This window comes from Elephas maximus, chromosome 7, assembly GCF_024166365.1.
Source record: "Elephas maximus indicus isolate mEleMax1 chromosome 7, mEleMax1 primary haplotype, whole genome shotgun sequence".
In the NCBI taxonomy this organism is placed as follows: domain Eukaryota; kingdom Metazoa; phylum Chordata; class Mammalia; order Proboscidea; family Elephantidae; genus Elephas; species Elephas maximus.
Genome location: NC_064825.1, coordinates 102,726,119 through 102,750,853, shown reverse-complemented (window position 1 = coordinate 102,750,853; position 24,735 = coordinate 102,726,119). Strand labels below are relative to the sequence as shown.

The following is a 24,735-nucleotide window of genomic DNA, read 5'->3' as shown; positions in this document are numbered from 1 at the left end:
TCATGGCCCTTCATGGTCCCTTACTGCCCCTCACTGCCCAGGAAGATGCCTGGCAAAGGATGCATTTGAACCATTGTGCTCAAGAATAAGGCCCTGCACTCTTCCACCGCACAGTTTACCTGTTAGACAGACACACAGACAGGGTTTGGGGTACCTCTGAGGTTGCATTGGGGTAGGGGGAAAGGAACAGGGACCAGCCAGGAACAATGTGGCCCTCACCTTTTCCCCATAGAGAGACCTCAGCTCCCTGGAATTTGTCTATATTTAGCCAGTGGCTGGGCAGGAGGCAGATAAGGAGGGTCTGGTGAGGGGGAGGGACCCTTATATAGCGCGGGGGGCTGATCCCTGCTCAGTCCTTCAGACTGTACCTGCTTGGTGCCTGGTGTGACTTCTCTCAAGATGCCAGAGCCCGGGAAAAAAACAGGTAACTCCAGGTTTGGGGTCAAAAGGGCTTTAGTGTAGGGGTAGGGAGTGCTTGGTGGGGGGCGCCACACTTGGGGAGCAGACGAAGGAGCTAGTTCCTGAGGGGTCGGTGAGGACGAGGCCTCTGAGCCCCAGGACAGAGGGGAGGATCCTCCTGGGTCCCTTTTTGATGCTCAGGTTCTCTTTCCTCATCCCTCTGCTGAGAATAAGGGGTAAACCCAGGGTCGGGAACACAGAGAGATGACAGAATTGAGGCAGGAAACCCCAGGGCTATCATCCCACTCCCAGGACCCAGAAAGACCCCTTCCTGCCCCTGCCCTCCTCCTTCTGCAGCAAAGTTGGGCCTGGGCTTGCCTTTTGGGAAAAGACCGCTGCAGGCAGAGCCCAAGTTTAGTCCAGACTTGAGCCAGGCTCATCGAATGCCCTTGGATAAGTCTCTACCCTCTCTGGGTCTCAGTTTCCCCATCTGTACAAGGAGGGCTTGGACCCAGTGTCCCTAAGAATCCTACCAGCTCTGAGATTGCCTGCTTCACGATCTGCACCCCTGTGTGCCCCATACCAGGCATGGCCCCCACGTTGAGGGCACTGCAGCCCCTCTGCTCTGGGATAGGATGGTCAAGAGGCCCCAGAGCCCAGGCCAAGGGCAGAGAAAGTCACAGCCCAGGGTCCTGGTCCTGGCCTGTGCCTCACCAAGGTCGCCCAGGGCTGAATCCTGACCCCACCCCCAGCCACTTCTCAGGCTAGCTTTATCTCAGTTGCTGATTCTGAGCCTGAGGCCCTTGAAGGATAAATTTAGCCACATTCCAAGTAGACAGAATACCTGCCCCCTGCCAAGGGCCCCATATTAGTGTGGCGGGGGAGGCCAGGCTTATGCCCAGTGGCCCCAAGCAGGGAAGGCGGGGTATCCAGGGGACACATGCAGCTCTCCCACCTACTGGCTGTGTGATCTTGGGCAAGTCACTTAGCCTTTCTGAGCCCCAGTGTCTGCATCTGCAAAATGGACATAACTGAATCTACTTAGTAGAGCTGCTGGAGCATTAAATGAGGCAATGCTTGAAGTACTTGTCACAATGTTGACAAGAGGGGCTGCAGGGGCAGGTGCACGGGTGAGCCTGGGGGGCCCTGTAGCCTTGGTCTGGCCCCTCAGTTTCAGCCTTCAGCAAGAAGCCACGGTCAGCGGAGGTGGCCGCGGGCAGCTCTGCCATATTCGAGGCAGAGACAGAGCGGCCAGGAGTGAAGGTGCGCTGGCAGCGGGGAGGCAGTGACATCAGCACCAGCGACAAGTACAGCCTGGCAGCCGAGGGCAGGCGACACACGCTGACAGTGCAGGACGCAGGCCCCGCCGACCAGGGGTCCTATGCAGTCATCGCTGGCTCCTCCAAGGTCAAGTTTGACCTCAAAGTCATAGAGGCAGGTAAGACCCTGGTCAGCTGTTCGTGAGGGGCAGCCCGGCCACCTCTCCATCTGCCCTGGGAAAAGAAGGTGCTGTCTCACGTTCTTGCCTTTGCTTTGGCTGTGCCTTCTGCCAGGAAGGCCCTTCCCCATTTTCTGCAGCAAGACTCCTGGGAGGGTCCCATGTGCCCTCCCCGGCCTGCTCCATTGTGGGGGCAGGGAAAATACAGAGACAATAAGTGCCCCAACCTTCTGGGAGACCCACTGGGGAGATGACCTCACATGGATGACAATTGGGAGAGCTGTGTGTCTTGGCAGGGGATGACCGGGAGTTGTAGGTGTAGAAGGAGGCCCCAGCCCAGCCTGGGGAAGGAGAGGAGGGATAGAACCCAGAGCTGTGCAGAGCAGACCCACAGGGAGGTGAGGACAGTGTCTGTCAGGGTGAGGAGATGTGTGACGAGGGATCCTGGCTCAGTATGAGCTTCCCATGAGAGGAAAGGGGGAGCAGTTGTTGTTTATTTGCTGTTACTAGGAGCCATCAAGTCAATTTCAACTCATAGTGCTCCATGTAACAGAGTAGAGCTGCCCCATAGGATTTTCTAAGCTGTAATTTTTACAGAAGCATATCTTCATGTCTTTCTCCTACGGAGCTGCTGGGTGGGTTTGAAACGCTGACCTTGTAGTTAGCAGCCAAGTGCTTAACCTTTGCACCACCAGGGCTCTTTAGGGGGAGTGAGGAGGACCAAATATGGCGGGAAGAGGAGAAATTGAGTTTTGGGCACCTTCATCTGAGGGAGGTGCCTGGCAGGCGATGGGTGGTGGGTCTGAGGCTCAGGAGAGATGGAGGAAGGGAGTCCTTGCATTTACAGAGGTGGTGAGGAAAATGAGAGGACAGAAGGGCACATGGAAGGGGCTGAGGTCCAGACGATGAAGCTCTGGACACACTGCAGTGTTTGATGGGCCTGCAAAGACTGAGAAGGACCCAGGGACAGGAGGCGAGATCCTCCTCACCAACCCCTTCCTCCGTTCAGAGAAAGGAGAGCCGGTGCCAGTCCCTGCTGCAGCTCCTGCCCCAGCCCCTACTGAAGCCCCTGGAGCCTTGGCCCCAGCCACTGAGTTGGAAGGAAGCTCCCCAAGTCCCAAAGGTAGGGTGGGCTGGTCAGGGAGAAACAGGACCGGGGGAGGGGTGTCCCAGAGCAGCCCTCAGAGGCCTCTGCTCACAGGATCAAGCTCAGAAGCCCCCGATGGCCCTGCCCCGGGGTCCCCTGGAGCTCCTGATGACCCCATTGGTCTCTTTGTGACGCGGCCACAGGATGGCGAGGTGACCGCGGGTGAGTGTGGGGCTGCTGTACCCATGAGTCCAGGGGTGGGTGGGGCGGGAGGCAGCCAGGTGTCTCCCAAGCCCAGTTGTCGCCTCTCCCCTGCAGGTGGCAACATCACCTTCTCTGCCCGTGTTGCTGGGGCCAGCCTCCTGAAACCGCCTGTGGTCAAGTGGTTCAAGGGCAAGTGGGTGGATTTGAGCAGTAAGGTGGGCCAATACCTGCAGTTGCGTGACAGCTATGACCGGACCAGCAAGGTGGGGACCTGGGGCATGGGGAGACTGGGGGGCACAGGAGGTGGGAGGGCACGGAAAGGGCGCGTGAGAACCCCTGGGAGTCATGGGAGGCAAGGAAGGAGTGCCTGGGACGCCAGGGCGTCCAGGAGGCATGGCGAGGCTCAGGGAAGGGTCATGGGGGCATGACAGTCTTAGGGGGACATAATGGGGCTTGGGGGCCCAGGGAGTTCAGATAGGCTGGGGGGCACGGTGAAGAAACGGGGGAAGGGGCACCAACTAGCTAGGGTATAAAATCCCTGGATGAGTGGCTATCAGAGCTCAAGGGGCCCTCAGAGATCGATCAGAACAATTCCTTATTATATAGTCCCTGGGTGGTGAAACAGCTAAGCACTCTACTAACCAAAAGTTTGGTGGTTCAAATCCACCCAGAGGCTCCTTGGAAGACAGGCCTGGCGATCTTGATCTTCTCCTGAAAGGTGACAGCCTCGAGAACCCTATGAAGCAGTTCTACTCTGCACACACTGGGTCACCACGAGTTGCGATTCACTCAACAGCAATGAACAATTAACAGAGCCTGAAAACCAAAGCTCAAGCTTAAGTCACTGACTGGTCCAAGGCCACTGAGAACCAGGCCTAGAACCTGTGCCTCTGCCTCTCAGCCTCTGCCCCTTCCACTCTTCTACACTGTCCTGGGGAACAAGGGGGTCTCTGGCAGGGCAGGGCTGACATGTTCAGCTGTGCAGGCTCTGCACTGCGCAACGGTGCCTTATCTGAAGCAAATGCCTTTCACCTGTAAACGGCACAGATTTGTATTTTGTCAAGACCATATTCCAGCAGGTGGCAGTCATGTGTCTTGAGAAAGGGCCCCTTTTCCTAATTTACGCAAAAACTGTGTGTTATCAAAGCCCTAAGGGGAAACGCTGTTCGTGTAGTGGTTAGGAGCTATGTCTGCTAACCAAAAAAGTTGGCAGTTTGAATCCACCAGGTGCTCCTTGGAAACTCTACGGGGCAGTTCTACTCTGTCCTATAGGGCCACTATGAGTCGCAATTGACTCAATGGCAAAGGGTTTTTTTTTAAGTTGTAAGAGGAAAGAGTGGGACCCTTTTCTAGGTCTTTCTTCATAACCAGTCTCCTTCAGAGGCGAGGGTTTTCATCTCCTAGTCCAAGGTCTCCGTTGGCCCCTTTAACCCCCTACCCCCATCCCATCCCCACAGGTCTACCTGTTTGAGCTGCACATCACCGATGCCCAGATCACCTTTGCAGGCGGCTACCGCTGTGAGGTGTCCACCAAGGACAAGTTTGACAGCTGCAACTTCAACCTCACCGTCCATGGTGAGGGGTTCTGTTCCCCAACTCCTGCTTCCCTTTCCCGGCTATAAAGAACATACCTAGCCTTGGCCAGGCGTTCGTCGGTGGTGCAGAAGGTTAATGTGTTTGGGTGCTAACCAAAAGGTTGGAGGTTCAAGTCCACCCAGAGGCACCTTGGAAGAAAGACCTGGCAATCTACTTCCAAAAATCAGCCACTGAAAAGCTTATAGAGCACAATTTTACTCTGACACCCATGGAGTTGCCATGAGTCAAAATCGACTCAGTGGCAACTGGTATTCCTAGCCTTGGTCAGCCAGCAATGCTAACTACATGCCCAACACTGCCGGGCTCAACAAGGTATGAAAGAAACCTGTGGAAGCTTCAGGTTGGGGGTGGGTGGCACCTTACAGCTGAGTCCAGATCCCCTCTGGGGGGAACTCTGTTTCGGTCATCTTGGTATCCCTGGCTCCTGGCACAGGGCTTGGCACTACCTGAACATTTGATGAACAGGTGGAGGCTGAGTTGAGGGGATGGAGAGTGGGAGATGGGCCACCTGTAAGGGAATTGGTGACTTCAAGCTGCCCCCACCTTGACTTCGTGAAAGGCTGAGAATTCATGTCCGTGGGCAGATGCCCACTCTCAATGGGTTATGGACGGGCAGGTCTACAAATACTCAGATCCCAGGCAGGCCCCCTCTGAAGCCTTGTTCCCTGCCTTCTCTCTGTTTCTGCACCCAGAGGCCATTGGCCCTGGAGACCTGGACCTCCGATCGGCTTTCCGCCGCACGTAAGTGATAGATTCTCCTCAGTGCTTGGGAAAGGGGGCATCGATAGATTCTGAGGCCCCTTGGGGTCAGGGATGGGGGCGATGTGAGGGGAGGGAGGAGAGCAAGCTCCCTTGGGCAGGTGAGGACATTGAGTCTAATCCCCACAGGAGCCTGGCTGGAGGTGGTCGGAGGATCAGGTACCCCTTCCCCACCCCCACCTGCCCTATACACAGATCCCTGGGGTCTGAGATGGGCCAGGAGCCCCAATCCAGCCAGTGTCCCTTCCCTCTCACTCTACTCTGTCCCCTCCACCACGTCCTTTCCACTGGGACCTCACTGGTGGCTGTGGGGGGTGTCTCCTCTGCAGTGACAGCCACGAGGATGCCGGGACTCTGGACTTCAGCTCCCTGCTGAAGAAGAGGTAAGTCCCTGGGTCATGGCTCCTGGTGGGTTTGAGGCCTGGTTTCAAATCCTAGCACCACTGTTCTCCAGCTGTGTGGCCCCAGGCAGGACACTGTACCTCTCTGAGCTACTTCCCTTGTCTGTCAAATGGGCCAATTCCCGTGTTGGGAGGAGTTAAAGGCTCTGCAGTCCTGTGAACGACCACCCTCACAGTGGCCTCACACCCACGCTGTGCATAGACTTGAGTCTGTACTAGCCTACCCTGGACTCTGGGAACTCTGAAAAAGCTGGAAGAGGGTCCCAAAGCTGAAGGAGTTGCCCACCCAGCCTAGCCCAGCTGACTTGTGTTCTCTCTCTGTCTTCTCCCCTCCTGTGCCCTGACGCCCCGGTTGTCATGGATGCTGCTGATGTCCAGAGAGTAAGAAATGGGGTCTGGGGTTTTGGGGGCAGCAGGGTGATGGTAGGTGCAGAGCTGAGCCTTTCAGTAGCCTGCACCCATCCCTCCCAAGGTCTGAGAGTTACCGTCCTACTAGCTGGGTGAGCCTCAGCCTCTGAGCCTCCAGTTTCTCCTGATAGCCAACTAGCAGAGCTGTTGTCGTTGTTGTTAGTCGCCATCGAGTTGATTTTGACTCATGACGACCCCATGTGTGCAGAGTAGAACTGCACTCCATAGGGTTTTCAAGACTCTGAACTTTTGGAAGTAGATCACCAGGCCTGTCTTCTGAGGTGCCTCTGGGTGTGTCCAAACTACCAAACTTTGGGCTAGTAGTTCAGCACTTCACCACCTGTGCCACCCAGGGCCCCCTGGCAGAGCTTAGGAGGGGTGAAAGGGTAACGCTGTGGAGCTCCCGCCCAAGGCGCGGCACATGGTGGCGCACCGTAAATGTAGGGGACTTAAGCACTGGGAAAGGATGGAGAGGAAGCCCATGGGTTGGAGTCCCAGGTCTCTGTGGGGAGGTGGCCCAGACTTCTAATGTATCCTCTGCCCTTTCTGCCCCACCTGGAGCAGCAGCTTCCGGATTTCGAGGTAAGTGTCCAGTGGAGCCCAGCACCCCCGTCATCCCCACTTTAGCCAGGAAATCCCTCCCCAGACCCAGCTCCCCATACTGAGCCCTAAGCCCTCTTGGCCCCAGACCTGGCCTGGGACCCATGCTGAGTCCAAGCTGTCCCAGTGGAGGGGTGAGGGGAAGGGGCAAAGGGTCAGAACAGCTCTAGCTCCTGGGCCCCAGGAAGCCCCCACCCAGGGAAGTGGGGAGGGGCTGTAGTCCTGCCTGCGCCATAGGGCTCCCCTGAGGCCTCTCTGCATGCACTGTGGGACCCAGGGACTCGAAGCTGGAGGCACCGGCCGAGGAGGACGTGTGGGAGATCCTGCGGCAGGCGTCCCCTTCCGAGTACGAGCGCATCGCCTTCCAGCACGGGATCACGGACCTGCGAGGCATGCTAAAGAGGCTCAAGGGCATAAAGCGCGATGAGAGGAAGAGCACAGGTTAGTCCCCCACCATGGGAAAGGAGAGGCACAGGTTAGCCCCCGCCACCGTGGGAAAGGAGAGGCACAGGTTAGCCCCCACCACCGTGGAAAAGGAGAGGCACAGGTTAGCCCCCCACCACCGTGGAAAAGGAGAGGCACAGGTTAGCCCCCACCACCGTGGAAAAGGAGAGGCACAGGTTAGCCCCCCACCACCATGGAAAAGGAGAGGGCACAGGTTAGCATAGATTAGCCCACCACCAAAGCGGGAGAAAAAAAAAACCCATTGCCACTGAGTCAATTCTTATTCAGCAACCCTATAGGACAGAGTAAAACTACCCCATAGGATTTCCAAGGAGTGGCTGGTGGATTCAAACTGCTGACTTTTTGGTTGGCAGCTGAGCTCTTAACGACCATGCCACCAGGGCCTCAGCCCCACCATCATAATGGAAAAGGGACGCACAGGTTAGTTGCCCCCCTACCATGGAAAAGGAGAGGCACAGATTAGACCTCACCACTACCACCATGGAAAAGCAGAGGCACAGGTTAGCCCCCTATCCGCACCATGGGATCACTATGGTCGAAATTGACTCCATGGCACCTAACAACAAGGACAAGGCACTAAGTGTTTTATATAATTGTCCCATTGAATTCTTACAACAACGCTATGGTAGAGGGACTAGTATTATCTCCATTTTATAAATGAGGAAACTGAGGCACAGAGAGGCCACTCCCGTGGTCCCCGCCAGGTGCATCTTTGAGTCTATCAGCAAAAAGAGAACACTGAACCCTCTTGACTGAGTAAAAATCAGATCAACCCTTCTCCCTGAAGCACCAGTTAGCCCTCTTCACGCCCAAAGAAAAAGGGAGAAGGACAACATAACCCAGAGACCCACGCATGGGAAAAGGAGAGCCTGGTTAATGGTCCTTGCAGGCCAACAAAGGAAAGCTAACACAAACTAGCAGGAGGGCACAGGTTAACTCCCTCCACCTGCAATCGCAATCACATCAGAGGAGAAGGGCTCAGGCTAGCTCCTGAACAAGGCGTTGACAAGGGCACACGGACATGAGCTCCCTAGGAAGTGAGGCAGGGACAGCCTCACCGGTTGGCTGTCCGCAGTATCCTCAGAGCTTAGCAGGGCACTTGGCACACAGGGCCTTCCAGCAAGTAGCTGCTAACTGCATGAGCAGGTCAGTTTCCCCATAATGGGTGTGGAAAATGGGGGTGTAGATGAACCCCTCCCAAAACACGCACACGCGCACGTGAAGAAGGTAAGAAAAGCAGGTCAGAGCTTCAATGCTGACCTCCTCAAGGCCCCCTGCCCTCCTGTCCACTCGTGGGCCTCGGCCTCATGCTGCTCTCCATCGCTGGCCTTTGGGTGGCCTCTGTGGGGCTGGCACATCTGTCCGTGACACTGCCTTGATCTGCACACGTGTCCCCCACCTTAAATCAGAAATCCAGTCGATGCCACAAGTGTTAACCCAGCCACCACCAGGACCCCTGGTGCCAGGAAGCCCCCTGAATCGTTGGGCCCAGAGGGTAGCCAGCAGAGAGCAGTGGAGGCTAATGGGGCAGACAGGAGCTCTCAGGCCAGGAACCGCTTGTTGTGGGAGCTGTAAAAGTAGTAGTAAAAAAAAGTTCATTACTAACAGCTAGGTGGCACAATGGTTAAGCTCTCGGCTGCTAACCTAAAGGTTGGCGGTTCGAACCTACCCATCGGTTCCACAGGAGAAAGACCTGGTGATTTGCTTCCATAAAGATTATAGCCTAGGAAACCCTATGAGGCAGTTCTACTCTGTCACATGGGGTCACTAGGAGTCGGAATCAGCGCGACAGCACCCAACAACAAAGCACTTAGTGCTTTATATAATTGTCTTTTTGAATTCTTGCAATAACACTATGAAAGAGAGACTAGTATTATCTCCATTTAACAAATGAGGAAACTGAGGCACAGAGGGGTTTGTTAAGGAACGAGCTCAGGTCACAGAGCAGCAAGCAGTAGGGTCTGAAGCCGGTCAGATCTCTGCCCCTCCTACTGCTCCAGGCCCAGCCAGGGCATTTGCGGACGTGGGAATCTTCTCTGTGTGGTAGATGGTGCCCCCAGCCCAGCAGCCAGTGCCAGCCTTTTGAGTGAGGGGGTGGCTTTAAAACTTCTGGGTGACGGGCCTTCTGAGGGGTGCACAGCAGTGAGAGGAGGCATTGCCATAGGGAGGGTCTGGGGTCGAAAAGCCCCTTCCCCTGACAAGGCTGGAAGTCCCCAGCTTTATCCCTGCCACCAAGCGAGCTGAGCAGGTGGAGAGCACCCCAAGAAAACAGATGGGAGGACAAAGACACACCCACACAGAGATGGAGGTGGAGAGACACAGAATGGATAATGGAGGCACAGAGAGATGCACGGAGGGAGACAGGAAGGCACAGGCGGCTGGGTAGAGGACCTGGGCCACTGCCTCAGATGCTGTGGGTGGTGGGAGGCCTCTGGTCTGGGCCAGGCCAGGGGAGCAGGGTGTGGTGGCCAGTGGCTGGGTGGCTGAGGGGTGCATATACTCAGCCTTTCAGAAGAAGCTGCAGCCAGCCTACCAGGTGAGCAAGGGCCACAAGATCCGGCTGGTTGTGGAGTTGGCAGACCCTGATGCTGAGGTCAAGTGGCTTAAGAATGGACAGGAGATCCAGATGAGTGGCAGGTGGGGCCAAGGGCAGTGAGGGAGGCTGGGGGTGCTGGGGGGATGGAGGGAGAACCCCCAGAGAGAGGCTGCACCTCACAGCCTTGCTCAATCTGTGTCTTTTCATACATGTGTCTCTGTCTCTTAACCCTGTCTCTCTACCTTTCCCCATTTCTGTGAGTGTCTAACTTCCTTTCTTCCTGTTTTGGTCTGTCTATTCCTCTCTCATTTCTCTTGGTCTCTGTCGCTTGGTCTTGCTTCTTCCCATCTGGAACACTCCAATGACCCCTTCTCTGCCACAGCAAGTAAGTCTTGGCTCCTGGAAGGTTAGGGTGGGAGGTGCAGGTGGATCCTGACAGGGGAGGGAGTTTAATGGGGGCACCCTGAGCCCAGAAGGCAAGCCCATGACTCTCCTGCCACCCCCGTGGCCCCTACCAGGTACATCTTCGAGTCCGTTGGCAACAAGCGCACACTGACCATCAGCCAGTGCTCACTGGCTGACGACGCGGCCTACCAGTGCGTGGTGGGCGGGGAGAAATGCACTTCGGAGCTGTTTGTCAAAGGTGGGGCCTGGGACCCTGGGGTTGGGGTGGGGGTGGGGGTGGGGGTGGGGGGGGTGGGGATGGGGGGTGGGGGGGTGGGGACAGGCTGCTGGGAAGCCAGGCCCAAACAGCCCTCCTTGCCTCCACAGAGCCCCCTGTCCTGATCACACGGCCCCTGGAGGACCAGCTAGTGATGGTGGGGCAGCGGGTGGAGTTTGAGTGTGAGGTGTCTGAGGAGGGGGCCCAGGTGAAGTGGTGAGTGTCAGAGGCCTGGGCAGGGGCGGGTGGTGTCCCTCAGGGCAGAGGGGGTCACCTAGAGAGGCCGCCAGGGCTTATTGCCCCCCTGCCCGGCCAGGCTGAAGGATGGGGTGGAGCTGACCCGGGAGGAAACCTTCAAATACCGGTTCAAGAAGGACGGGCGCAGGCACCACCTGATCATCAATGAGGCAACGCTGGAGGACTCCGGGCACTACGCGCTGCACACCAGTGGGAGCCAGGCGCTGGCTGAACTTATTGTGCAGGGTGAGGCCCGGGACAGGGACAAAGAGCTCCAGGGTTGGTGTTAGCTACTTAGTGCCGCTGCAACAGAAACACCACAGGTCGGCAGCTATAAAGATAGAAATTTATTTTCTCATGGCTTAAAAACCAAACCAAACCCACTGCCGTCGAGTCGATTCCAACTCATAGCGACCCTATAGGACAGAGTAGAACTGCCCCATAGAGTTTCCAAGGAGCACCTGGCAGACTCGAACTGCCGACCTCTTGGTTAGCATTTAACCACTACACCACCAGGGTTTCCTCTCACAGCTTGGGAAGCTAGAAGCCTGAATTCAGAACACCAGCTCTAGGGGAAGGCTCTCTCTCTGCGTCAGCTCTGGAGGAAGGTCCTTGTCTCTTTCAGCGTCCATAGCCCTGTCTTTCCTCTGCTCCTTGGAGATATTCACGTGGTGTCTATCTTCCCCCATTTGTACTTGGTCCTGTGTTTAATCTGCAGTTTTTATTACTCAGAAGTGATTATGCTTAGGACACACCCTACACTGATATGGCCTCATTAACATAAACAAAACCCTATTCCCAGGTGGTATGGGGTTAGGATTTTAACACATATCTTGGGGAGACACAATTCAATCCATAACAGGGCCCTACACCCATCAGCCCCAACCCTGTCTAGCCATGTACAGAGATCAGGCAAACCTAGGTTGAAGGCCTACCTTGGGTAAGCCACTTTGCCACCCTGAGCCTCACCTTTCTCTTCTGTAAAATGGGCTTGCTGAGGCGAACACCCCAGAGGGTATTGAGAAGGTCAAATTGGTCTCTCACACGCTCAAGTTTTCTTATGCACGTTGGATCATCACCACACACACGCATCACACTCATGCATGTACATGTACACTTCTACACACACGTACACACACCCGGACACATGCACACCTGGCACCGACGACCCACGTGTTCTCTGCAGGGATTCACGCCCACACCCACACACCCTCCCGAGCTCACTGGCTTTGCTCTGCCCCCAGAGAAGAAGCTGGAGGTGTACCAGAGCATTGCGGACTTGACGGTGGGTGCAAAGGACCAGGCCGTATTCAAGTGTGAGGTGTCGGATGAGAATGTGCGGGGTGTGTGGCTGAAGAACGGGAAGGAGCTGGTGCCTGACAGCCGCATCAAGGTGTCCCACATTGGGCGGTGAGTGTGGTGGCCTTGACCTGCGAAGGTAGGGCAGGTGGATGGGACAGGTGGAGACTGAGATAGAGTGACAGAGGGAGACAGATGGAAGGGGAGGAGATAGAGAGAAACAGAGACAGACAGAGGTGGACAGAGACAGACTGACAGAGAGAGGCAGACATAAAGACAGACAGACACGCAGACAGACTGAGAGAGAGAAACAGACAGATGGGAGGGAGGGGGGAGACAAAGACAGACAGACAAGAAGGACAGAGAGAGGCAGACATAAAGAGAAACAGACATGCAGGCAGAAACTGAGATAGAGAGACAGACAGATGGACAGAGAGACAGACAGATGGACAGAGAGACAGAAACAGACCCAGAGGAGGAAAGAGTCACTAGAGACAGAGACAGAACAGGGACAGGGAAAAAGAGAGACAGAGCAGTGAAAAATGGACACGCAGGTAGAGACCCCCGGCCCCCTACCTCTCCCCAGCTCATGACCAGGGCAGGGTGGGGCAGGAGGCTCCAAGGCGGTGGCTGGCCCTGGCCAGAGGTCTGCTCTCCCTCCCATTCTCTTACTCATCTCCTGAGCATTGCGGTGGCCTGTGCTGGGCCCGAGTTCACAGAGATTGATGAGGTCCAGCCCCTGCCCAGTGTCTACGGGCCCAGCTAAGGGGACACATGGGCGGGGAAATCCCTTCTACACTGCCTCCCTCTGAAAACGTGAGGGAGAAATAACAAATGAAGAAAAGAGCATTTAAAAAACCAGAATGCCGAGGAGCTAGGAGGAAGAGGCGAGAGTCCCCTGGAGCCCTGGCTGCAGTGTCTGGGGGACCAGGGCTGTGTGGCCCACCGGCCCCCCTAAGCCACCACTGCCCTGCAGGGTCCACAAGCTGACCATTGACGACGTCACGCCTGCAGACGAGGCTGACTACAGCTTTGTGCCCGAGGGCTTCGCCTGCAACCTGTCAGCCAAGCTTCATTTCATGGGTGAGCCCACACTAGGGTGGGTGGGATGGGCTGGGGGCCGCAGGGCCAGAAGCCCCTTGCTGGGCCCTGCTTTGCCCCTGTGCCAGTTGCTCTTCCTTCTCTTGCAGAGGTCAAGATCGACTTCGTGCCCAGGCAGGGTGAGTCTTGGGCCCCCCTCCCGTGTGCTGCCCTGGGTCTGCCCACTTCCCAGAACCCCACTCCACCCATGTCTCCCCCCACTTATAGGCAGAGGGAACAGCAAGGATCTGGGATTGGGGATCCCGAGGCCCAACCCCATCTCTGCCACCCCCCAGATCACGGACCACCTATAATCGCTCTGAGCCTCAGTTTCTCCATCTCTAAAATGGGACTCCTGGTATTTCTGCTCAGTGGTAGAATTCTCGCCTTCCGAGCAGGACACTGTGGTTCGATTCTCAGCTCAGCCACCACCCATCTGTCAGTGGGGGCTTGTGTGTTGCTGTGAGGCTGAACCAGTTTCAGCAGAGCTTCCCAGATTAAGACAGACTAGGAAGAAAGGCCTGGCGATCTACTTCTGAAAATCAGCCAGTGAAAACCCTGTGGATCACGATGGTCTGATCTGCAGCTGATCACGGGGATGGTGGAGGACCAGGCAGCATTTTGTTCTGTTGTGTGTGGGTTCGCCATGTGTCGGGGGCCGATTCCACTGCAGCTAACAGCAGTAGTTCCCCCTCCACAAGGTGGTTGTGAAATGAGATGCGATGAGACGATGTGTGTGAGCTGTCAGATGGCATCACAAACCTGAGACTTTATTGTCACATCTTTTCTCCTTTTGGAAGTATCCCTCCTGCTTTTAGATTAAACTCCAAAATCAGATATTTTGGAATTCTAACTTCAGGAGAATAGTTCAGGCCGAGGCATATGGTAGGTCAGTGCTTTCCAAACTGGGTTTGGTTAATATGATACTCCATTTCAAAAGGGTTCCACAATGAAAGAAGTTTGGGAAACTCTAAATTCTTGAGCCGCCTCTTGGCAATTCAGAAAGCTCATTAGCATGTTAAAGGCTCTGAAAAGTCCTGCAATAAAGAGCTGTGCTTAACCCAGTGTTTCCTAACTTATTTGGCCACAGAACCTCCTTTTTTTTTTCTGGCAGGACATTGGTGTTCCCCCAAACACAGTTACAGACCTCCCAGGGAACTGCCTCTGGTGATGGGAATGATCTAGCTCTTGATTTGGGTGGTGGTTACATAAGTTTATACATTTGCCAAAACTCCTCAAGCTGAATGCACACATCTGCGCCTTTTATTATGTGTAAATTACACCTCAGTAAAACTGATTGGAAAGACAACAACTGGGGGCACAGGTTTATTTTCCAACTGCCTCCCCACCCCCCCCCCACCCCAGTGACTTGTTCTCCTTCCAGTTTCCCCCCTTTCGTGGACCTTTCTCTGACCTATGGTGTCTCTTCCCCAGAACCCCCTAAGATCCACCTGGACTGCCCAGGCCGCAAACCGGATACCATCGTCGTTGTGGCTGGGAACAAGCTTCGTCTGGATGTGCCTATCTCTGGGGACCCTGCTCCCACAGTGATCTGGCAGAAGGCCATCACACAGGTACTGTGGATTCCTCCTCCACTTTCCCATCCGTAAAAAGGGTTCATAGGACCTGAGGAGCTCTGGGGCCTGATCTACACCTCACCCTACCCCACACTGACATGTAGCCTGCACTACAGCTGGCCACCAATGGGGAGTTCAGGGGCTCAGCTGGCTGGGGTGTGGCAAGGTGAGCAGCTGATGGCCTGTGGTAACGGAGGGGGCAAAGGAGAGGTGAGGGGCCAATGGGCAGGGATTCCCACCCCCCTTCCCCCTACTGGCCTCTTGCTCTGTTCTCAGGGGAATAAGGTCCCAGCTGGGCCAGCACTTGATGCCCCAGAGGATGAAGGTGACAGTGAAGAATGGGTGTTTGATAAAAAGGTGAGTGAGCCTGATGTGGGGACATGGCTCATTTGTCCTTTTCTACCCTTGTGGTGTCCACCCTCGGGTAAGATGTTCATGAAGGTACTCACACCTGAGACATGCCTCACGTGAGAGGTAGGTAGATTCACACCCAGCCAGGGCCTCTGTGTGTGTTCCTGCCCCAGACAGGGTTTCCATGGGACTCTCACACCTCAGTCAGGCACACGGTGAAGTGAACAGGTGTATCCACAGGGTGTTCATGCTGTTAACATTCTCAGAAAACCGTCTATGACTGGGCCCCTCCCTGGCTCCCTTCTTCCTGAGCTGACCTCGACTTTGTGCATCCTCTGAACTAGGTTTCTGCAGCAGTTTTCAGTGAGTGTAGCTGCCCAAGGGCCTGCACCCAGGTCTGCTTTCCCTCCTCTGTGGCACTTAGTCCTCCTGAAGGCCTGTCCACCTGAGGTCTTCCTGGATCCTCACAACAGCTCTGTGAGGTTGTGTTATCCCCATTTGACAGATGGGAAACTGATGCACAGAGAGGCTAGATAACTACCCAAAGTTCCACGACTAAGCTAGAGTTAAGAGTTTGAGGCCTTTACCCTGGTGCCTTGCATATTATAAAAAAAAAAAAAAAACCCCATTGCCATGGAGTCGATTCTGACTCACAGCGACCCTATAGGACAGAGTAGAACTGTCCCATAGGGCTTACAAGGAGCAGCTGGTGGAATCGAACTGCTGACATTTTGGTTAGCAGCCTGAGCTCTTAACCTCTGCACCACCAGGGCTCCACCTTGCATACGGTAGGTGCTAAGTAAATGTTTTTGACTTAGTTATTGACATGGGTGCACTTTCCAGTTGGGCTGTGTTATCCGCTTCCCTGGAGCCTGGGCCAAGCTCTGTTTCTTTCTCAGGGCTGAGAGCTCTTGTAGAGGCTGCAGGGCCCTCTGAGGTCTGACTTGGGCCCTGTCTTCCCACCTCCCCATCTCCCCTCAGTTGCTGTGTGACACTGAGGGCAGGGTCCATGTGGAGACCACCAAGGATCGCAGCATCTTCATCGTTGAGGGGGCAGAGAAGGAAGACGAGGGCGTCTACACTGTCACAGTGAAGAACCCTGTGGGCGAGGACCAGGTCAACCTCACCGTCAAGGTCATCGGTGAGGATGACCAGGGAAGACAGAGGGGCAAACCCAGGGAGGCTGTTTAGTCATCTGTTCACTCATGTAGCCATTCAACAAACATCCAGGGGTGTCTCTCTGAGCCAGGCAGTGAATGGGACAGGGTTTTCTGCCCTTAAGGAGACTCCATTCTAGGGGGAGACGAGGCAGAAACATCTGGCAGATTTGCGGGACATGAGATGTGGTCAGAGTGCTGTGGGAGCAGTGAGCACAGAGCAGTCCCTGTGCCTGGGGGGTGAAGCCTACGGGATACTGGGAGGATGGGGGAGGGACCCTAGGCAGAGGAAACAGCGTGTACAAAGGTGTGGAGGTGTGGCAGGGTTTCTGAGTGTGGAGAAAAATGAATGATTGGAATAAGTGACCTGGGTGAGGAGGGAGGAATGGTGAGATCGGGCCAGGAAAGGAGGTGAATAGGGCAGCGAACATGGGCCATAGCAAGTTGATAAAGAGCCCTGGTGTTACAATGGTTAAGCGCATGGCTGCTAACCAAAAAATCGGTAGTTCAAACCCAGCAGCGGCTCCACAGGAGAAAGACCTGGTGATCTGTCCCCATAAAGATTACAGCCTTGGAAACCCTATGGGGCAGTTCTCTGTCAGATGCGGTTGCTGAGAGTGGGAATCTACTCAGTGATGTCTGACAACTACAGGATGTTGACTGGAGGCTGGTGACATGGTCAGAACTGCGTTCCGCAAAGATGGTTTTGGTTCCGTGCTGGTGGGGCAGTCTGTAGCTGCTGGTTGGGATGGTGAGAGGAGGAGCCAGCATTGTCAGAGGCCCGGGGCCTGGCAGGGCTGATGCGGGTCCATCTCCTTAGATGTGCCCGATGCTCCTGCGGCCCCCAAGATCAGCAACGTGGGCGAGGACTCCTGTACGGTGCAGTGGGAGCCACCTGCCTACGATGGCGGGCAGCCAATCCTGGGTGAGTTCCAGGGCACGGGGGGCAGAGCCCAGGGCAGGGGGCTCAGGGGTACCTGGGCCCCAGACCAGAGTGCCCGCCTCCACCCCACCAGGCTACATCCTGGAGCGCAAGAAGAAGAAGAGCTTCCGGTGGATGCGGCTGAACTTTGACTTGCTGCGGGAGCTGACCCTCGAGGCCCAGCGCATGATCGAGGGTGTAGTGTATGAGATGCGAGTCTACGCAGTCAACGCCATCGGCATGTCCAGGCCCAGCCCCGCCTCCCAGCCCTTCATGCCCATTGGTGAGGCAGCCCTGCCTGGCACTGCCCCCCAACTCCCCAGTCAAGGGGCCCCAATGATGGCAGCCATTCTGTGGGCAGCCACCACACTGGGCATTACATCCATCTGTTAATCAGCCTTCAGTTGAGGTGTGTACATCTTCACCAGACATGACAAAACCGGGGCTCGGAGAAGTTAGATGACTTGATCAAGGTCACGCAGCTGTAGGGGTGGAGCCGAGACTCATACCCCTCTGACCTCTGGTCGACTCCCTTCACCTCTCGAACCTCACTTTTCACATCTACAAAATGGGAATAATGACAGGATCTACGTCGTAGAGTTGTTGGTAGGATGAAATGTGATAACACAGGCAAAGCATCTAGCATACAGCAGGCACTCAATAAATGTTAATTGTCCCGTTTTTCCCTTCCCTCAACCCAGGGTTTGCTATATATGGGATGGGACGAGGGCAGTGGGTGCCTGAGTAGTGGCTGGGACATCTGCAGGTATTGTCTGGACCAGGAGTGGAGGTCTGGTTTGCAGAGCCAGCCCCGTCGCTCCCCAGCAGGGCCTCATGGAGTCATCGTCTCTCCCTGAAGACCTGGTTTCCTCATCTGCACGATGGTCTGGGAGGGTAGAATAGACACCAAGAGTGTGCCAGGCTCTTGAGGACACTTGTCCCTACTGGGGGTGTGAGTCTAGGGTGGCTGGCTGTGGAGGGGCAGGGGTCCCCAGGGCCCAGAGAGGGCCACAGTTTGGGGAGGCAGCAGGAAGTGGGCTGTGCCTTTTGGGAGAAGAGCCTGGCCCCCCTTTTTGGGAACCGACTTCTGGTTTGCTCAACTTTAAGTCAATTACCCTAATCACACAGCGCCAGCAAATGCCCATGTTTGGGGCTTTTTTGTTGTTTTTTGCAGTCACGTTTATGACATTTCTCATGCGTGTGTTCTTTTTGGTGTCTTTTGCTGTTTAAATCCCTTTTTTTGTAATTGTTGTTGATTTTGTTTGTTGTTAAGCCAATCTAGAGATATGCCTTTTAATGGTGTGGAAATATTCCTTAAAGTTCTTGAAAGTCAGCTGAAAGGAAGTTCCGTGACCAGCGGGCGGTTGGGAATCACTGGGCTCATTGCTTCCCCTCTGGTGCTGGCCCCCTCAGCCCCCCTCTCTGGTCTCTCCTCTGCCCAGGACCCCCCAGCGAGCCCACCCACCTGGCTGTGGAGGATGTCTCTGATACCACAGTCTCCCTCAAGTGGCGGCCCCCGGAGCGTGTGGGAGCAGGCGGCCTGGACGGCTACAGTGTGGAGTACTGCCAGGAGGGCTGTGAGTGCCCCCACCCAGGCCTGGGCACTGTCCCTCTGCCTCCCAGCACCCCCAGGCCAGGCACCTGACACCCTGCTGGGTGTCTATCCTCAGCAGAGACCCCAGGCAGCCATCAGAGGGTAGGCAGCAGGGGTGGTGTGTTGCTGCTGACATTGCCTCAGCTTTGCCTTCCCACCCCCACCCCCAGGCTCAGAGTGGGTGGCTGCCCTGCAGGGGCTGATAGAGCGCACGTCACTGCTGGTGAAGGACCTGCCTACGGGGGCCCGGATGCTCTTCCGCGTGCGGGCTCACAATGTGGCCGGGCCCGGGGCCCCTGTCACCACCAAGGAGCCTGTGACAGTGCAAGAGATACTGCGTGAGTGTCCATGGGTGGCCTCCCTCACTTGCCCTTGTCCCTGTGCACTGTCACAGGACCTGTCACTGAGACCGAGCAGTGGCGGGGGGTGCCAGTGGAAGGGGCTGAGTGCTGGGCAGGACAGGAGGGGGTGGAGCTTCATCCACGCCCAGGCTCAGAGCAAGCATGCAGAGAGCTCTCTCACCTTGTCCATCAGCCCCAGGTTCTGGAATAGGGCAAGGGTAGGCCATCACACCATGAACTCAAGAACTCTGCTCTGTGAGGCTCCTGGCTCCGACAGGCAGGTATCGTCCAGGTCCTCAGTGAGGCCATGCAGGGTCACACTGGCCTGAGATCAGCTTCCCATTTCTCCATTCCTTGTCCCAACAAAGGACTGACTGTGTAAAGACTGATCTCAAAGGTGGAAACAGGCAGCAAGCTGGGGTGGAAGCAGCATGAGGCGGGGGGCCTGAAAGCCTAGATTTGCCTCCTGGCTGTTACTTACTAGCTATGTATCCTCAGGTTGCTTACCTTCTCTGATCCCTGCCTCTTGTAGCAGTTTGAGGCTCAGGTGGAAGCAGGAACTGTAAATTTTTTGGGACTCGAGTTGCTATGGGTTAAGGGTGAGTTAAAAAGAGGGGCAGATAGCTTTTTTTCTTAGCTGTAGCCCTCTGGGCCCTGCCTCAAGAGAGAACAGAGACGGGTGAGCTCCCACAACGCTGGGGCTGTGCTAAGCCCTGGCTGGGCCACTCACCACCTGTACCCACAGAGCGGCCATGGCTCCACCTGCCCAGGCACCTGCGCCAGACCATCCAGAGGAAGGTCGGGGAGCCCGTGAACCTCCTTATTCCTTTCCAGGTACGCAGTCCCCTTCCCTGTCCCCAGAGGGAGGCTACAGCATGTTGTCCACATCCAGTGGACAGCTGGGTGTCTGGGCTGGCCAGCCCCTGAGGCCACACCCACACATGCAGGGCTGTCAGGGAGCCAGGCTCAGGGTTGAGCTGTCCCCTCCCCCAGGGCAAGCCCAGGCCTCAGATCACCTGGACCAGAGAGGGGCAGCTGCTGGCAGGCGAGGAGGTGAGCATCCGAAACAGCCCCACGGACACCATCCTGTTCATCCGGGCCGCCCGCCGCACCCACTCGGGCACCTACCAGGTGACGGTGCGCATCGAGAACATGGAGGACAAGGCCACGCTGGTCCTGCAGATCGTCGGTGCGTGGCTGTGGGCCTCCGACCCCACTCACTTCTAGTCCCTGAGCTGAGCTCCAGGCCCCAGGGGTAGGGGACACACCTGGGCACCCAACCCAGAGCTTCCCATCTGCCTGTCCTGGGCCCTCTTCTCAGAGCCCTGCAGAAGGCAGCAGGCCAGCGCCCCAGCTCTAACTCAGGCAGGGTCAGGAGATGTGTGGTTCCAACTGGGTCATCTCCCTACAGACAAGCCAAGTCCTCCCCAGGACATTCGGGTCATTGAGGCTTGGGGTTTCAATGTGGCTCTGGAGTGGAAGCCACCCCAAGATGATGGCAACACCGAGCTCTGGGGTTACACAGTGCAGAAAGCCGACAAGAAGACCATGGTAAGCCTAGGGTCCTGGACTCCACATGCAGCCTCCCTAGGTCCAGGAAGACCTGGGCCCCTGCCTCCCCTTCCCTGCTCTTAGAATAAGCCCACCGCCCTCCTCCCTCTGCTGGCCCGGTCCCCACCACAGTTGGGGTGGAGCCGCCAGGAGTGTCAAGGGAGGTCCCTAGCAGGGATTGGGAACTGGCTCCCAGAGACCCTCGTCTGCCTTCACACCCAGGAGTGGTTCACCGTTTTGGAGCACTACCGCCACACTCACTGTGTGGTGCCAGAGCTCGTCATCGGCAATGGCTACTACTTCCGGGTCTTTAGCCACAACGCGGTGGGTCCAAGTGACACAGCCGCCACCACCAAGGAGCCCGTCTTCATCCCCAAACCAGGTACTGTACCCCCACCCCCACCCTGGGGGGAGCAGGGAGGGTAGGCTAATTTGGCGTGGCCCTCTTGGTACAAAGTCCTGTCACCAACAGGCATCACCTACGAGCTACCCAGATACAAGGCCCTGGAATTCTCTGAGGCCCCACGCTTCACCCGTCCCCTGGTGAACCGCTCAGTCATCGCAGGCTACAATGCCGTCCTCTGCTGCGCTGTGCGGGGTAGCCCCAAGGTAGAGAACTCCAGGCCCTGGTCCAGACCCTGAGGTAAGGCTTATAGGCTTTAACCTCTAGGGGTCCTCGCCAGACCTCAACCCCGCTTCCTCTCCACTTCTTGGTATCAGGGCCAGGCACCTCTTCCCAAATGGGGCCTTGGCACTTACGGTTTACTCCCAGCCTTGGGGACTCCAGTGGGAAGACACAGGAGCAGATGTCCCTAGGGTCCTGCCAGGCCCCTCACAGCCTGAGATGGTTTCTCTTCCTTTACCTGATTTATAGCCCAAAATTTCCTGGTTCAAGAATGGCCTGGACCTGGGTAAAAACGCCCGCTTCCGCATGTTCTGCAAGGAGGGTGTGTTGACCCTGGAGATTCGGAAGCCGTGCCCCTTTGATAGGGGCATCTATGCCTGTAGGGCCACCAACTTAGAAGGCGAAGCACAGTGTGAGTGCCTCCTGGAGGTGCGAGGTGAGGAAGCCCTGGGCCAGGGCCTGGGGAGGGGAAGCAGGGCACCCACTGGGACTCTGCTCTGCTGTCCTGGTCCATGCAACTGCTCTGGCTGAGAGCACTGACCTGTGACGGTGCTGGCTTCCCCGAAGGCTGGGAGGACACACAGGGGTGGCAGGCGCAGCACGTGTCACTGCCTCTTTCTCTCCTGCAGTGCCCCAGTGACCAGGCTGGCTCCCCAGTGATGGCTAGGTATGTACTCCACACCACCCTGACACCCAGGGCCCAAATCACAGGTGAGCCCTGGCCCTTGGTCCAAGGACAACTATCAAGAAATGAGGAGTGCAGGTGGCTCTTGGAGAGAAAAGTTTCAGTCCACTTCACTCATGAGGGAACCTGTGTCACAGGTGCAACCGAATGCCAGCTCTACCGTGCCAGGAGCCTCGAGGGAAGCTGGAAAAACCACCTTCCTGCTGTTGGGGTGTGTGTGTGTGTGTGTATCCTCGCGCCAGGGTGGGGAAGGCGCAGTAGAGAACTGAAGATACAACGAGCAGACACTGGGGAACCTGAGAGAACTGTCAGAGCTCCTGGTGACGCCCTCAGATCTTTGGGGCAAAAGGTGGGTGGGCTCAGGAAATGAGGGTCGGGGACAGGGCCCATCCGGCCTGCTGTGTCTTCTCGATACTTAGGGGCAATAAAAGATCAGTGCAGTCTGTGGTCTCAGCCTCCATCACTCCCCAGAGAACTGACTCTTCTGTGCAATGTGCTTGTTTCACAAAAGCACAGGAAAATCTATTTGATCTTCACAGCAAACTGAGGGCAGGCATTCTGTTTCCCAAAGGACTTAAATGAGGCTCACAGAATCCTACGTCCATGGGACAGCACCACTTAGAAAGAACCCCAGTCTTCCCCAACTGCACACACTCTTCAAATGAGGAAACTGAGATGGGACTGAGGAAGCTACTAGCAACAGAACCAGGAACCTGAGGCTCTCCTGGAGGCCCACGGCCATAGCACCCTGAGTGGGGGATGCTGCCTCTCAGCGTGGCTGTGTCCAGGAGCCTGCAGTGGGGCTGCACTGGGTGGCTGTGGGGTCCCCGTGAGCAGCAAGCCCACAGCCCACCCACACCCTTGTCCCATGCAGGAGCCAGCTGGCCTGACAGCTCCAGATACTGGGAATTGGGGCCCTACTTTGCTCTCACTTCCTCCAGGGAGAGCCTCAACCCAATCAGTTTTCTCTTGGGGAGAGGATGCCAGCAGGGCTCAGAGGTGCCCTGGGAGAGCTGTTAAAGGGTCTTTCCTGCCTGTGAAGCACCAGAGGGTCTCTCCACGGCAGAGAAAAAAAAAATTCCAAGGATTCTAGACACTTCTGGCCAAGATCCTGGGCCCTGGCCAAGTCACAACATCTTTCTGGCCCACAGCTGTAAAGGGAAGGAGGAGTGCCCAGGCCTTGGTTTTTCTTCACTACTAAATTAATCCACATCTCTGTTTAGGTGTCAGTGCCCAGTCTGGCTGCTCCCTCTAGGGGCCAATTTATAGCACACCATACCTTTGTGGGGCCCCAAGGCGCACAAAGGAAAGAAAGCTCCCTCAGAGCCCAAGAAGTGTAGTGAGGAGCCCCCCTGAGCCAGAAGAGTGGCTGGGGCTCCAGCGTGCCAGAGCTTGGATGTACACAGTCTTGTCCCCCTCCTTCTTTCAAGCCTGAGGTACTGTTTTAGTGGTGGGGGAGAGCCTTCCTCAGGCCTGGGCTGAGGGGAAGCATCATTTAATGCAAGGCAGCCAGGGAGCCCCAAGGGGAGTGAAGGACATTTATTTCACATTCACACAGCTGTACATTTTCTATAAATAATGTGGAGCAGAAATATTTACAACCATCTCTTGCCCAGCCTCAGGCCGTCTCTTCCTTCCAGCACCCAGTGCCAGGAGGGAGTGCCAGCAGACACAGGCCGTGCACGGACCTGGCCTCTCCCCACCCCTCCCTGATTCTTGGGCAGAGAAGCCAGTGGTCCCTGGGACTCTGCTGGCCCCAAGCACTCTGCTCTCTCATGATGGAGGCAAGGCAGACCATAGATTGCCGCTCAGCAGAAAGGCTGTCCCTCAGTGCTGCTCCACTGCAGGGACGGAGGTCAGAGTGGGCAGTGACACAGATTGGAGCCCTTGGGCAGGCAGGGGCTGCCAGCTTAGGAAGCAGGGAGGCTGCCACTGGCACCAGCTGACCCTGAGTCTTCCCTCCTTTCCCCTGTCCACCTCTTCAGGAGGGCAGGCCTCAAGTCTCCCTCACTCCCCACTGAGCTGAACTACTCCAGGCGCCCAGGTATGCCAGATCAGACGACAGAGCCGGACTCCCGCACTGGAGGTTACAACACCAAAAACACGGACAAGAAGACACAACACAAATGTCTCAAGGACACACAAGAGTGGACTCACACTGGCCTCCACTCAGTTCTCAGAAACCACTGGCTCAACAGGTGTGCGCACGTGCACACACACACACACACACACACTCTTGAACCCTGAGGGGACAGTGGGAGTGAAGAGGGAGAAAGTGGAAGAGATTAGCTTAGTCCCGTGATGGACACACTCAAAGACACACTTAAGAGACACATAACTGGGAACCGCAAAGTCCCACGAGGGCTTGCAGAGCCATACACGTATCATCCACTTCTCAGTCACAGCAACATCGTGCACTGGAAAGAGCAAGGCGCAGGGGGCATCCCCTGGGCTGGGGCAGCTGCTTAATCCCTCTCCATCAGCTAGAGACGGGTCGGGGTGGAGTTCTGAGATCTTCCTCACTGCTACGAACTGCAGCCACGTACGAGAAGAGACACAACACAGAGTAGCAGATCTCGTGGGCCTAGGCGGGGAGAGAAAGACAGATAGATCAACACCTTTTCATGTGTGGAGGGAGGGTCTGCAGAGTGGGAAACTCGCTCCCTAACATTGGGTGCAGGCCTCTGGACTGAATACACACCCCAAGCAAGGCCTTAGAAGCGGCCCCAGGGGGAGAGGGGTCAAGTATGAGTCTCCTTCTC

General features: G+C 56.2%; 2 protein-coding genes across 14 annotated transcripts in view; one reads left to right on the top strand and one right to left on the bottom strand.

Annotated features, from left to right (window-relative positions):
* The first annotated feature begins 381 nt into the window (after window positions 1-381).
* On the top strand, window positions 382-22,414 carry MYBPC3 (myosin binding protein C3). Its single transcript, XM_049891424.1, has 33 exons — window positions 382-424; window positions 1,571-1,837; window positions 2,847-2,960; window positions 3,039-3,146; window positions 3,243-3,391; window positions 4,586-4,703; window positions 5,417-5,465; window positions 5,613-5,642; window positions 5,813-5,866; window positions 7,170-7,333; window positions 9,862-9,994; window positions 10,276-10,278; window positions 10,412-10,536; window positions 10,665-10,770; window positions 10,871-11,037; window positions 12,036-12,201; window positions 13,067-13,173; window positions 13,281-13,310; window positions 14,605-14,744; window positions 15,024-15,104; window positions 16,080-16,239; window positions 17,076-17,180; window positions 17,272-17,460; window positions 18,620-18,754; window positions 18,942-19,109; window positions 19,858-19,946; window positions 20,106-20,301; window positions 20,524-20,663; window positions 20,886-21,045; window positions 21,136-21,272; window positions 21,538-21,724; window positions 21,918-21,955; window positions 22,111-22,414. Exons 1-32 carry the CDS (start codon window positions 400-402, stop codon window positions 21,926-21,928), a joined length of 3,813 nt encoding a protein of 1,270 aa, XP_049747381.1. The 5' UTR covers window positions 382-399; the 3' UTR covers window positions 21,929-21,955; window positions 22,111-22,414.
* A 1,083-nt stretch (window positions 22,415-23,497) lies between these two features.
* The window catches only part of MADD (MAP kinase activating death domain), a 45,847-nt gene continuing 44,609 nt past the window's right edge, over window positions 23,498-24,735 (bottom strand). For 11 of the 13 annotated variants that reach the window (XM_049891130.1, XM_049891114.1, XM_049891115.1 and 8 more), the window contains one exon: window positions 23,498-24,557. In XM_049891130.1, the coding sequence (XP_049747087.1) occupies window positions 24,453-24,557 (105 nt within the window). In that variant the 3' untranslated portion in view covers window positions 23,498-24,452. The remainder of the gene's footprint in view (window positions 24,558-24,735) is intronic. The other 2 variants (XM_049891124.1, XM_049891125.1) reach the window with 1 other exon arrangement.